The sequence below is a fragment of the Silurus aristotelis genome (assembly GCF_946808225.1).
Source record: "Silurus aristotelis genome assembly, chromosome: 22".
Lineage (NCBI taxonomy): Eukaryota > Metazoa > Chordata > Actinopteri > Siluriformes > Siluridae > Silurus > Silurus aristotelis.
Genome location: NC_139595.1, coordinates 10251522 through 10264647, shown reverse-complemented (window position 1 = coordinate 10264647; position 13126 = coordinate 10251522). Strand labels below are relative to the sequence as shown.

The following is a 13126-nucleotide window of genomic DNA, read 5'->3' as shown; positions in this document are numbered from 1 at the left end:
TTGGAATCCATGTATCCCTCAATAAACTGCAACTCCCCAGTACTAGCAGAACCCATGCAGTCCCAGACCTTAATGATACCACCACTATGCTTGACTGTAGGCAAGACACAATTTTCTTGGTACAATTATTTTAATAACTTGGTACTTTAATTATTTTAAATGTGTATTTTACACACAATTTTACATGGTGTGGCCACCATATGAGCAAAACAGTTTTATCTTAGTCTCATCAGACCACAGGACATGGTTCCACTAATTCATGCTTTTTGCAGACTTTCTTGTGAGCCAGCTTCAGAGCTTTATGCCTCCTTCTGGGACAATGGCTATGCAAACCAACTTTTTGCAGTGTGCGGCATATGGTTTGAGCACTGACAAGTGGACCTTAACTTCTGCAACCTCTAAAGCAATTCTGGCAGCACTCATGTGTCTGTTTTTTGAAGCCAGTTTCTGCACCTGACGCACAGCATAAGGACTCAACTTTTTTGATTGATCCTTGCGAGGCCTGTTCCGAGGGAAACCTGTCTTGGAAAACCTCTGTATAACCCTGGCCACTGTACTGTAACTTAGTTTCAGAGTGTTACCAAACTTCTTATAGCTTAGGGCATCTTTGTGGAGAGCAACAATTCTAATTCTCAAATCCTCAGAGTTATTAGCCATGAGGTGCCATCTTGTAAATCCAGTGGTCATTATGAGAGAATTGTACTCAAAGCACCAAATTTTAACTGCTCTTATACAAGACAAGAATTTGTATGGTCCTGTCAAGCAGACAAAAACATAAACATGAAGAACAGGACATGTGGCTTTGCATGGTTAAGCAATGTACAGCTGTTATTACTTAGAGTGTACTATATCTGTGAAGGCCTGATTTACCAACGACCGACACAGGTTTTGTTAACCAAAAGGGTATCAGTGAAAATTGGGATACTGTTGGCTGAAGGAGAGGAGGAAGACATCTACAGAGACAGCAGGGGAATGAGAAGTAGAGGAGAGTGGAGGTTAGAGTTGGTAATTTTAATGTTGGTTCTATGACTGGTAAAGGGAGAAAGGTGGCTGATATAATAGAGAGGAGAAAGGTAGATATGTTGTGTGTTCAGGAGACCAAGTGGAAGGGATGTAAGGCCAGGAACATTGGGGGGAGGGGGGTTTAAACTGTTCTATCATAGTGTGGATGGAAGAGTCCAAGGGGGTGTAGGGGTAATTCTGAAAGAAGAGTACAGTAAGAGTGTAGTAGAGGTGAAGAGAGTTTCTGATAGGTTGATTAATGTGAAGCTGGAAGTTGAAGGGGTGTCATTAATGTAAGTGGGTTGTGAGATGGAAGAGAGAAAAAATTCTGGAGTAAGTTAGATGAAGTGGTGGAAAGTGTATCTAGGAAAGAAAGATAGGTGATTGGGGCAGACTTCAATGGCCATGTTGGTGAAGAGAACAGAGGTGATAACGAGGTGATGGGTAGGTATGGCCTTAAGAAGTGGAATGTGGAAGGGCAGATGGTGGTAAATTTTGCTAATCGGATGGAAATGGCAGTGGTGAACACTTATTTTAAGAAGAAGGAGGAGCATGTGATCTGGGACACAGCTAGGAAGATTGGGGGACTTGGGGTGACAACTGGAAAGAGAAAGGAAGAAAGAGATGTGGTGGTGCAATAAGAAAGTGCAGGAAAGCATAAGGAGAAAGAGGTTGGCAAAACAAAATTGGGTTCGGCAGAGAGATGAGAAAAGTAGGCAGGAGTATAAGAAGATGTGGCAGCAGGTGAAAAGGGATGTGGCAAAAACAAAGGAAAAGGCATATGAAGAGCTTATAAGAAGTTGGACACAAAGGAAGGAAAAAAGGATTGGCCAGGCAGAGAGACCGAGCTGGGAAGGATTTACTACAAGTTAGGGCAATAAAAAAAAATGCAGATGTAAATGTGTTGACTAGTGAGGAGAGTGTGTTGAGGAGGTGGAGGGAGAATTTTAAACAGCTGGTGAATGAGCAAAATGAGAGAGGAGGTTGGATGATGTGGAGATGGTGAAGCAGGAAGTGGATAGGATAAGTAAGGAGGACGTGAGAGCAGCTACTAAGAGGATGAGAAGTCGAAAGTCTGTTGGACCAGATGACATACCAATAGAAACGTGAAGGTGTTTAGTAAAGATGGCAGTGGAGTTTTTAACAAGATTGTTAAACAGGATTTTGGAAGGTGAGAGGATGCCTGAATTGAGAAGGAGTGTGCTGGTACCGATTTTTAAGAATAAGGGAGATGTGCAGACCTGCAGTAACTACAGGGGAATAAAGTTGATCAGTCACACCATGAAGTTTTGTGAAAGAGTAGTGAAAGCCATGCTAAGAGAAGAGGTGACCATCTGTGAGCAACAGTATGGTTTCATGCTGAGGAAGAGCACCACAGATGCATTATTTTTTTTGAGGATGTTGATGAAGTATAGAGAAGGTCAGAAGGAGTTGCTTTGTGTGTTTGTGGATTTAGCAAAAGTTGTGGTATTGTCAGGAAGTCAGGTGTGTCAATAAAGTATGTGAGGGTGGTGCAGGACATGTATGAGGACAGTGTGACAGCAATGAAGTGTGCAGTGGGAACGGCAGACTGGTTCAGGGTGGAGGATGGGCTCTGAGCCTCTTCCTGTTTGCAGTGGTGATGGACAGGTTAAAGTGGAATTGACTAAAAGACAGGAGGTGGAGCTAGAAGTGGCAAAGCTGAAGATGCTAAGATTTTCATTGAGAGTGACAAGGATGGACAGGATTAGAAATTAGTTTATTAGAGGGACAGCACATGTAGGGCGCTTTGGGGACAAGGTGAGTGAGGTGCAATTGAGATGGTTTGGACATGTGCAGAGAAGGGACATGGGATATATAAGAAGAAGAATGCTGAGGATGGAGCCACCAGGAAGGAGGAAAAGAGGAAGGCCAAGGAGAGCCACTGCTGACATAGACACTGCTCCCAAGTCACTCAGCTTTTGGAAAAGCTTGCAAAAAAGAGGTATTCACTGAGAAGAGCATGCATCACTAGAACCATATCTTTGGTCATGAATTCCTGTAATTTTTTGGAAATTTGTTAAAATGGTCAACATATTATATAGATAGATTTGTCAAAATGATAATGACCCAAGTATACAAAATAAATGCTGAAATGCTTTCACAAAAGCAAAATCACTGGTGTGCTGTATAGTCATCTTAGACTCTGTATTTTAAACATCTGAAAAATGCTGGAAATAAAGTATTGTAAAACTTGTAATTTGCAAGCAATTTGAACTAAATAGACATTCACAACATCAGTCTAGATACAGCTTTAATATTTAGTTTTATTTCAAATCTAATCTGCTGCTATACACTTTGAATCACAAGCAACAAAAATACCAAATTTTAAATTGCATACATGTGTAGAAAAAAATATTGTTACATTTTGTGAACAGCAAATTAATAAAATCAGTAGTGTTTCAAAATCATTAACTGGAGGTGATAGTGATGTAAATAATGATTTGTCTCAAAATTGCATTTTACTCCAGCTACATTATAACTCAAGCCATGTATTTAATTTTAATCAAGATACTCATATTAAACTCCAGTAGTTCAAAGTTTTATTATATAATTCTGTCATTACAGTGTCTAAAAATTCGATAAATTCATTATTGGAAATGTATTTTTCTGACTTTCATAGTCCAATGGGGCTGGTTTTGGTTCAGCTCATTTCAAAAAACATATGATTCTGGGGAAAATAAAAGATAATATTTAGTGTTCTCACAATATGCTGAAATTCACTTAGGTATATATAATTCAGATTTTAAATTAAAAGACTTACCAAGAGAAATGTACCAGCTAGAAGTAACACTTTGGTATTCAGATCCATGTTGTCAGAGACTGAGGGAAGAGCACAATTCATAGGTAACATTAGTCAGAGGTCTTTCAAACCAATCTGTTTATGGTTAAAAAAAAATCTCAGGAGACAAAATCACCAGAAACTCTATCATGCTATTTAGTTTAATTTAAATAAATAAAAACTGTGTTTCTCACCATTAAACCCAAAATGTTCATGGTCAATATTGCAGCTTTCATTGTATCCTGGCCACTTTTTCCATATTGTTCCAATGCGCTCACCAATCATGGAGACAACCTAAGGTTTTCATCAAAGGTTAGAAGCAAAATCTTTAGTATTTTATAGCTTTGGTTGTATCTTTACCAAGACGGAAATATGGCTGTCTTTTGGAAAAAAGAATTAAAGGTTAATCTGTCTGAAAACCTTTGTACATTGAAGAACACAGTTATTGGGTTAAACTAAAAGCAAAAGCCATGTGTGTTTAGTTTCATTAGAAGATTTGTAAATTTTTTATTGAAATGGTTTTTTTTTAGATATAACTCCTGGTTCAATAGGCTGATGGTGTTAGTAATCTGCAAACCTTTCATGGGCTGAGTCTTACTAAAGTGAGGCAAGTCTAACTGTGTGCTTTAGAGCAGTGGTCCCCAACCCTTGGGCCGGCACCGGTCCGTAGGTCAATTGGTACCAGGCCACACAGAAAGAATACATAACTTACATTATTTTCTTTTTATTTATTATCTGATTCTAAACAATGTTTTATTTTGAAAAATTACCGGATTCTCTCACCACATCTGTCTATGACTCACTCTTGATGCATGTCATGATGCCTCGGGCACATGTCTTACCTACATCCGCTACCTTCTTAAAGGGGCTGCTCCGGCCGCTAACACATAATACATTACCGCTAAATTGAAACCCCCAAGCTAGCAAAATGAACAAAAAACAACACTGTGTGATCAGAACATTCTCCTGAGAACACATTTTCTGGCATCTAAAATTATTGTGTGATAAGATCATTCTTTAAACCTGGAGAGAAAACCACAGGTTTTAGAAACTAGAAACCAGCACAGCTGAATGTGTTGTCCTTGTTGTACTTTTAAATTACCATAACTAGGTTTACTGTTTCCATATACGTTCCTCCAGCCCTAAACAGATGACCAGAAGGTCAGTATTCCCAAATTAACCCAAGGCTATAGATGAATTCCTGACACAAGTGTGATGTTTCAAATCAGTTTTTCTGCAGTTTGGCACGTTCTTAATGGTTTTGAGACATGTTAGTCATTTCTGGCAACAGGGTGATGGTCAAATACATCTGTCATTAGGTTGGAAGAAGGTTGTATGGCCCGAACAATGCATAATCCTGTGAGTTATGGCACAGGTGTTGTCTCCGACCTGGGGATAGTCACAGAACACAGGCAGGTGATCCTTTTTTCTGGTGCCACTTTGACTCATTGTTGGTCTATCCTTTAGGACCCAGTCACATCAGTGAGCTTTAGGCACTTGTGACTGTGTTGCTGGTTCACTTTTTGTTCTTCCCTGAACCACTTTTGGTAGGTGCTAACCACTGCAGACATGAATACACCACGTGGTCTGTCATTTTGGCGAAGGTCTGACCACTTTTTTCATAATTTAAGCATTGTCAATGTCACTCAGATCCTAATCCTTGCCCATTTTTCCTGATTTTGCAATGCTCAAAACCTGTTTGATTTGCTTGTTTACTTGTTTTATACAACTGTTGTATGATTTATACTTAGATTTTAAAATATAAATTATTTTAGCATTAGGAAAATTTTAACTGAAAAGAGAAACAAACATCTGTCTCCCACAGCGAAAGATGTGATTGAAGCTGGTATGAGGCATCTGACCTGAAACTCTTGGTCAGAGAGGCAGCGGATTGGACAGCAGGAGCCCTCTATCCTCAAGAAGGGAGAGTTTGAAGAGTCACACACCTCAAAGTAGGGTGTGAACATACTCCACCTGAAACATGGGTGACCCATGTTATAGACAGCTACATTGATTTCCTCAGGTGACAGCAAAATATTGATGCAGATTGATCAGCGTCCTATACTTGACAAAAATAAAACTGATAATTTATTTTTTATAAATTTAGTAAATGCCTGAATTCATGTCAAACTAATTATTACATGGTTTGATACACTTCTGTAAAACCTACCTTTATTTAATTTATAGCAACATCAAGTGTGAACTGTAAATGTACTTGTGGCCTACAATGGACAACTAGTTCTCTTTACTGAACATTTTATAAGTATAGTGTTTATGGTTTTTAAGTAAGATATTTAACAGGTATCTACATTCTTAGGCCATATAGTGTATATACTTTATGTATTATTGGATATTCAGAATTATTTGTACCTCTGGTGGACAGTACCAATGAAATCCCTCTGGGAAGTGTAGACCCTCATTTTCATCAAGCAGCAGCCCAGACAGCACATATCTGCTCTAAGTGGCCTTTCAAATAGAAAGATTTTCTGCTGATCCTGGTCAAAACCCTGCAAAGAACAGGCACGAGCAGGACCACAGCACTGCATGCACAAACATGAGCTCTCTAAAAAGCACAAAATGTATAATATTATATATAGTTATGTGAAAATTTCAATACGCTACCCTCTTTGAATTTTAATGGCTTACATATAGAGACAAAATTTAAATCACCTGATCCTTAGGAGGTAAAAAAATGTGATTAAGATTTTGATTTTTTAAATTAGATTTATCTTAAGTTAGATAAATACAGCCTCAGATGAACACCCAATGATCTATTGCAACATGACTATTTATTATACAAAAAAATGGCAAAATGGAGAAAACATTTGTAAAAAAAAATAAATACACCCTTAATATTTCCATAAAATTTAATCAAATGTTCCTTATTAACTAATCATCAGCTTGAGTGTGAGCACCTCTATAAAAGTCCATGTTTTAGCAGTTTGCTGGTCTAGAGCATTCAGGTGTGTGTTAACAGAATGCCAAGGAGGATAGACACCAGCACTGAGCTAAGAGAAGAAATTAAGGCTTGCCAATTTGAGAAACAGAAAGGCAGCTACCAATCTTCCTAGTAGTTGACATCCCAACAAATGCACCCCAAGGACATTGGAATGCTCAGATAAATTGGGAAAAAATATTTACATCTCAGATTCTGCAAGCGTTTCACTCTTTAAAAAAAAAAAAAAAAAACATGACCGCACACCTTAGGTTAATGTGAACGAACCACAACAAATCTGGTACAATGCCCTTTGGGCAGATGAAACAAAATTAGAAATGTTTGGCTATAATGTACAGCACCACATTTAGCAAAACACAAACAAGACATATCAGCACATCTAATACCAACAGTAAAGCATGGTAGTGAGGGGTGATGATTTGGGTTTGTTTTGCACCCAGGGAAACCTGCAGTCACTAAATTGGCCCTGAACAACTCTGTATACAAGAGTATTCAAGAGTCAAATGTGAGGTCATCTGTCTGACAGATAAAACGGGCAAAATCAGGTCATGCAACAGGACAATTATCCCAAACATCAGCAAATCTATATAAGAATGGCTGAGAAAATAACAGATTCAAGGTGTGACAATGGCCCAGTCAAAATCCAGACATCAACCAGATTAAAATGCTGTGGCAGGACCTTAGAATTTTGAATTAACGCCTGTAACCTCAAAGAACCAAAGAAACAATAATGTGAGGACTGATAAAGTCATATATAACACAAATACTTAACATTACTGCTGCTAAAGGTGGTTCTACAAGCTAGTGAATTATGAAGTGTGCTTGGTATAATACTTAGTCAAACATGTCCTTCTGGTACATCAAAGCCACAATCAATGCAAGAGATCACAACTTTTCTGCAGTTTTATGTTTGATCTTAACTTTAATTAAAGCTCTTGAACTGTAGCTGCATGATCTGGGCTGCCTGTGCCTTTGAGCTGTATTTTTCTGTGGGGCAAAAATTATTATTAAATTAAATTGTAAAGACTTAAATTAGTTTATTTAATGTATATGTGAATAAAATTATAGACCACTGCTTTAGGTACATAAATATATAAATATATATAAATATATAAAATATATGATATATAAAAAAAAGCAAGTGGAAACCAAATATGTACTGTAAATATTTTAAAAAAGCATAATTACGTATAGTGAACATATACTACCTTACTATTTAATTATACCCAACATCTTTTGAGAAAATATTAATATTTTTCTTTTTCTTTTTTTAAGTGCTTTTTCATTGTTACATTACACATTTAAACCTCAGCTAAGCAGAGAAATATATTTTTTCTGTTATTTCTGCATCCCAAGACAAAGGACACCAAGAAGGATTTAGTACAACTACCAAATACTACAATCCGTATGCTAATACATTTCCTTAATATAGAAAGAAAGGGGAAAAAAGTAACCTTCCACAGCCAGAAACAGCTGCCTGGTTTCTGTGGCAACACTGTACATCTTGTGGGAAATGCACCGGGGACCTAAGACACAAAGCAAGAAAAAATATATGTGACCAGAAATATAAAAGCATGCTTTAGATGAATTAAACTCAATTTTCTTAATATTTTTTGTTTCATACAGTTCTGAAATACAAAGGCACTACCAACGTTTTATTACATTTGTGCTTGAAGAATATTTAGGATTGGGGTGAGGACATAATGAAACATAGAATACTTGATTCTGAGAATCGTCAACAGTACTACTTGGATTGTATTAATGCAATTAAACTTTAAAGGTAAATTGACCTATAATGTCTATAGCATATTAAGTCTTTGGGTAATTTTACATTAAAACTGACTTTTCATATATTTAACTGTGAAAGAGAAAATAAAGAGATTTGGTGAGAATTTTTTTCATCTGACAGACAGTCATGGGGAAAACAGTTCTATGTAATATCAGGTGATTTATAAAAGTCTGTTCCTCAAAAACACTATAAACCAATAAACAACATCAGGTGATGGCAGATTACAATATATAGTAATTTTTCCAATTTGGAAAGCAGGTGGGAAAACTAAGCACACTTACCAATTACTTCTACAATTCCAAATACACAAAATTAAAGTTAGCAGGATTTGCTAGTGAAATGCTCAAGATTGGTGAAGCATCAAGAAACATATACAATATATACAGTATATACAGTATATACAGTATATATATATATATATATATATATATATATATATATATATATATATATATATATATATATATATATATATATATATATATATACAGTGGGTACGGAAAGTATTCAGACCCCCTTAAATTTTTCACTCTTTGTTATATTGCAGCCATTTGCTAAAATCATTTAAGTTCATTTCTTTTCCTCATGAATGTACACATAGCACCCTATACTGACAGAAAAACACAGAATTGTTGACATTGTTGCAGATTTATTAAAAAAGAAAAACTGAAATATCACATGGTCCTAAGTATTCAGACCCTTTACTGTGACACTCGTATATTTAACTCAGCTGCTATACATTTCTTCTTATCATCCTTGAGATGGTTCTACACCTTCATTTGAGTCCAGTTGTGTTTGATTAAACTGATTGGACTTGATTAGGAAAGCCACACACCGGTCTATATAAGACCTTCCAGATCACAATGCATGTCAGAGCAAATGAAAATCATGAGGACAAAGGAACTGCCTAAAGAGCTCAGAGACAGAATTGTGGCAAGGCACAGATCTGGCCAAGGTTACAAAAAAATTTCTGCTGCACCTAAGGTTCCTAAGAGCACAGTGGCCTCCATAATCCTTAAATGAAAGACGTTTGGGACGACCAGAACCCTTCCTAGAGCTGGCCGTCCGGCCAAACTGAGCTATCGGGGGAGAAGAGCCTTGGTGAGAGAGGTAAAGAAGAACCCAAAGATCACTGTGGCTGAGCTCCAGAGATGCAGTCGGGAGATGTGAGAAAGTTGTAGAAAGTCAACCATCTCTGCAGCCCTCCACCAGTCGGGGCTTTATGGCAGAGTGGCCTGACGGAAGCCTCTCCTCAGTGCAAGACACATGAAAGCCCGCATAGAGTTTGCTAAAAAACAGAGAAATTAGATTCTCTGGTCTGATGAGACCAAAATAGAACTTTTTGGCCTTAATTCTAAGCGGTATGTGTGGAGAAAACCAGGCACTGCCTCATCACCTGTCCAATACAGTCCCAACAGTGAAGCATGGTGGTGGCAGCATCATGCTGTGGGGGTGTATTTCAGCTGCAGGCACACGACGACTGGTTGCAATCGAGGGAAAGATGAATGCGGCCAAGTACAGGGATATCCTGGACGAAAACCTTCTCCAGAGTGCTCTGGACCTCAGACTGGGCCGAAGGTTTACCTTCCAACAAGACAATGACCCTAAGCACACAGCTAAAATAACGAAGGAGTGGCTTCACAACAACTCCGTGACTGTTCTTGAATGGCCCAGCCAGAGCCCTGACTTAAACCTAATTGAGCATCTCTGGAGAGACCTAAAAATGGCTGTCCACCAACGTTTACTATCCAACCTGACAGAACTGGAGAGGATTTACAAGAAGGAATAGCAGAGGTTTCCCAAATCCAGTTGTGAAAAACTTGTTGCATCTTTCCCAGAAAGACTCCTGGCTGTATTAGAGCAAAAGGGTGCTTCTACTAAATACTGAGCAAATGGTCTGAATACTTAGGACCATGTGATATTTCAGTTTTTCTTTTTTAATAAATCTGCAACAATGTCAACAATTCTGTGTTTTTCTGTCAGTATGGGGTGCTATGTGTACATTAATGAGGAAAAGAAATGAACTTGAATGATTTTAGCAAATGGCTGCAATATAACAAAGAGTAAAAAATTTAAGGGGGTCTGAATACTTTCCGTACCCACTGTGTATATATATATACTGTGTATATATACAGTGAGGAAAATAAGTATTTGAACACCCTGCTATTTTGCAAGTTCTTCCATTTAGAAATCATGGAGGGGTCTGAAATTGTCATCGTAGGTGCATGTCCACTGTGAGAGACATAATCTAAAAAAAAATCCAGAAATCACAATGTATGATTTTTTAACTATTTATTTGTATGATACAGCTGCAAATAAGTATTTGAACACCTGAGAAAGTCAATGTTAATATTTGGTACAGTAGCCTTTGTTTGCAATTACAGAGGTCGAACGTTTCCTGTAGTTTTTCACCAGGTTTGCACACACTGCAGGAGGGATTTGGGCCCACTCCTCCACACAGATCTTCTCTAGATCAGATCTCTGCGCTCCCTCCAAAGATTCTTTATTGGGTTTAGGTCTGGAGACTGGCTAGGCCACGCCAGTACCTTGATATGCTTCTTACAGAGCCACTCCTTGGTTATCCTGGCTGTGTGCTTCTGGTCATTGTCATGTTGGAAGACCCAGCCTCAACCCATCTTCAATGCTCTAACTGAGGGAAGGAGGTTGTTCCCCAAAATCTCGCAATACATGGCCCCGGTCATCCTCTCCTTAATACAGTGCAGTTGCCCTGTCCTATGTGCAGAAAAACACCCCCAAAGCATGATGCTACCACCCCCATGCTTCACAGTAGGGATGGTGTTCGTGGGATGGTACTCATCATTCTTCTTCCTCCAAACACGTTTAGTGGAATTATGACCCAAAAGTTCCATTTTGGTCTCATCTGATCACATGACTTTCTCCCATGACTTCTCTGGATCATCCAAATGGTCATTGGCAAACTTAAGACGTGCCTGGACATGTGCTGGTTTAAGCAGGGGAACCTTCCGTGCCATGCATGATTTCAAACCATGATGTCTTAGTGTATTACCAACAGTAACCTTGGAAACGGTGGTCCCAGCTCTTTTCAGGTCATTGGCCAGCTCCTCCCGTGTAGTTCTGGGCTGATTTCTCACCTTCCTTAGGATCATTGAGACCCCAGGAGGTGAGATCTTGCATGGAGCCCCAGTCCGAGGGAGATTGACAGTCATGTTTAGCTTCTTCCATTTTCTAATGATTGCTCCAACAGTGGACCTTTTTTCACCAAGCTGCTCGCAATTTCCCCGTAGCCCTTTCCAGCCTTGTGGAGGTGTACAATTTTGTCTGTAGTGTCTTTGGACAGCTCTTTGGTCTTGGCCATGTTAGTAGTTGGATTCTTACCGATTGTATGGGGTGGACAGGTGTCTTTATGCAGCTAACGACCTCAAACAGGTGCATCTACTTTAGGATATTAAATGTAGTAGAGGTGGACATTTTAAAGGCAGACTAACAGGTCTTTAAGGGTCAGAATTCTAGCTGATAGACAGGTGTTTAAATACTTATTTGCAGCTGTATCATACAAATAAATAGTTTAAAAATCATATATTGTGATTTCTGGATTTTTTTTTTTTTAGATTATGTCTCTCACAGTGGACATGCACCTACGATGACAATTTCAGACCCCTCCATGATTTCTAAGTGGGAGAACTTGCAAAATAGCAGGGTGTTCAAATACTTATTTTCCTCACTGTATATATATATATATATATATATATATATATATATATATATATATATATATATATATATATATATATATATATATATATATATATATTTATATACATATATTTATATGACATGGTACACTTGATCTCACTGTGCCATCCACTGTGTTCTTTTCTTTGTTGAAAGCTTTGTTTTGTGTCTCTAAAACAAACAAATTCTCTGTGAATTATTGTGGCTTGTCAGTATACGATTTAGCAAAATCAATCTGAGATTGATTTACCCCTTTGTGACTATGTCCAGGGAAACTGCCTAAAGCCACATGCACTTTAAATATCTTATTAATTTTTGCAACTGCTGTTACAGGACTGTCAGTCTGCTAAGAGATGATCTTATAGTCAGTGCGTACACAGTGACAACAAACAGCACACAAACTACTTTTCTCAATTTAAACTGGCCTTAATGACTGATTACAAGATTGATGAAGAAAAAAAAAAAACAATAAAAAAGGTTAAATCATTACAGTCCAATTATTTCTTTTTAGGGTACCTTCATTTATGTCATCCCTTTTTCATTTGTGACTTATTTCAGAGAATTGTTGTGGTTTATTAGAGATTTATCTTAGAGAGAAATGGAGTGATATAAATAACAATGCTACTGACCACATTTTGTATTTGAGGCCAATTATAAAATTAGTTAATGTGTCTTAGGTTTAGAAGCTACCAGTTATAATTCTTTAAACACTAGCACTATATGAATAAGGATATAGATCATTGGGACACTATTTAGTTTTTTACACTTAACAAAATATTATAAAAAAAATCTTTATGTTTGGCTCACATATCTTACCCTGAAGCTCAGGTATAGCAGTTATGTATAGTTGGCTGACTGTTTCCAG

General features: G+C 37.7%; 1 protein-coding gene and 1 long non-coding RNA gene across 2 annotated transcripts; one reads left to right on the top strand and one right to left on the bottom strand.

Moving 5' to 3' along the window:
- Positions 1–1207: 1207 nt before the first annotated feature.
- LOC310717805 lies at positions 1208–3588 on the top strand. Its single transcript, XR_014530930.1, has 3 exons — positions 1208–1724; positions 1872–3363; positions 3419–3588. It is a non-coding gene; the product is annotated as an uncharacterized lncRNA (long non-coding RNA).
- Positions 3584–6602, bottom strand: LOC310717752 (phospholipid scramblase 2). Its single transcript, XM_083526197.1, has 5 exons — positions 6173–6602; positions 5665–5776; positions 3997–4096; positions 3785–3843; positions 3584–3691 (listed from the first exon to the last, which is right to left on the bottom strand). The coding sequence occupies exons 1-5, from the start codon at positions 6346–6348 to the stop codon at positions 3665–3667; spliced, it is 474 nt and encodes a 157-aa protein (XP_083382323.1). The 5' UTR covers positions 6349–6602; the 3' UTR covers positions 3584–3664.
- Between the last annotated feature and the right edge of the window lie 6524 nt (positions 6603–13126).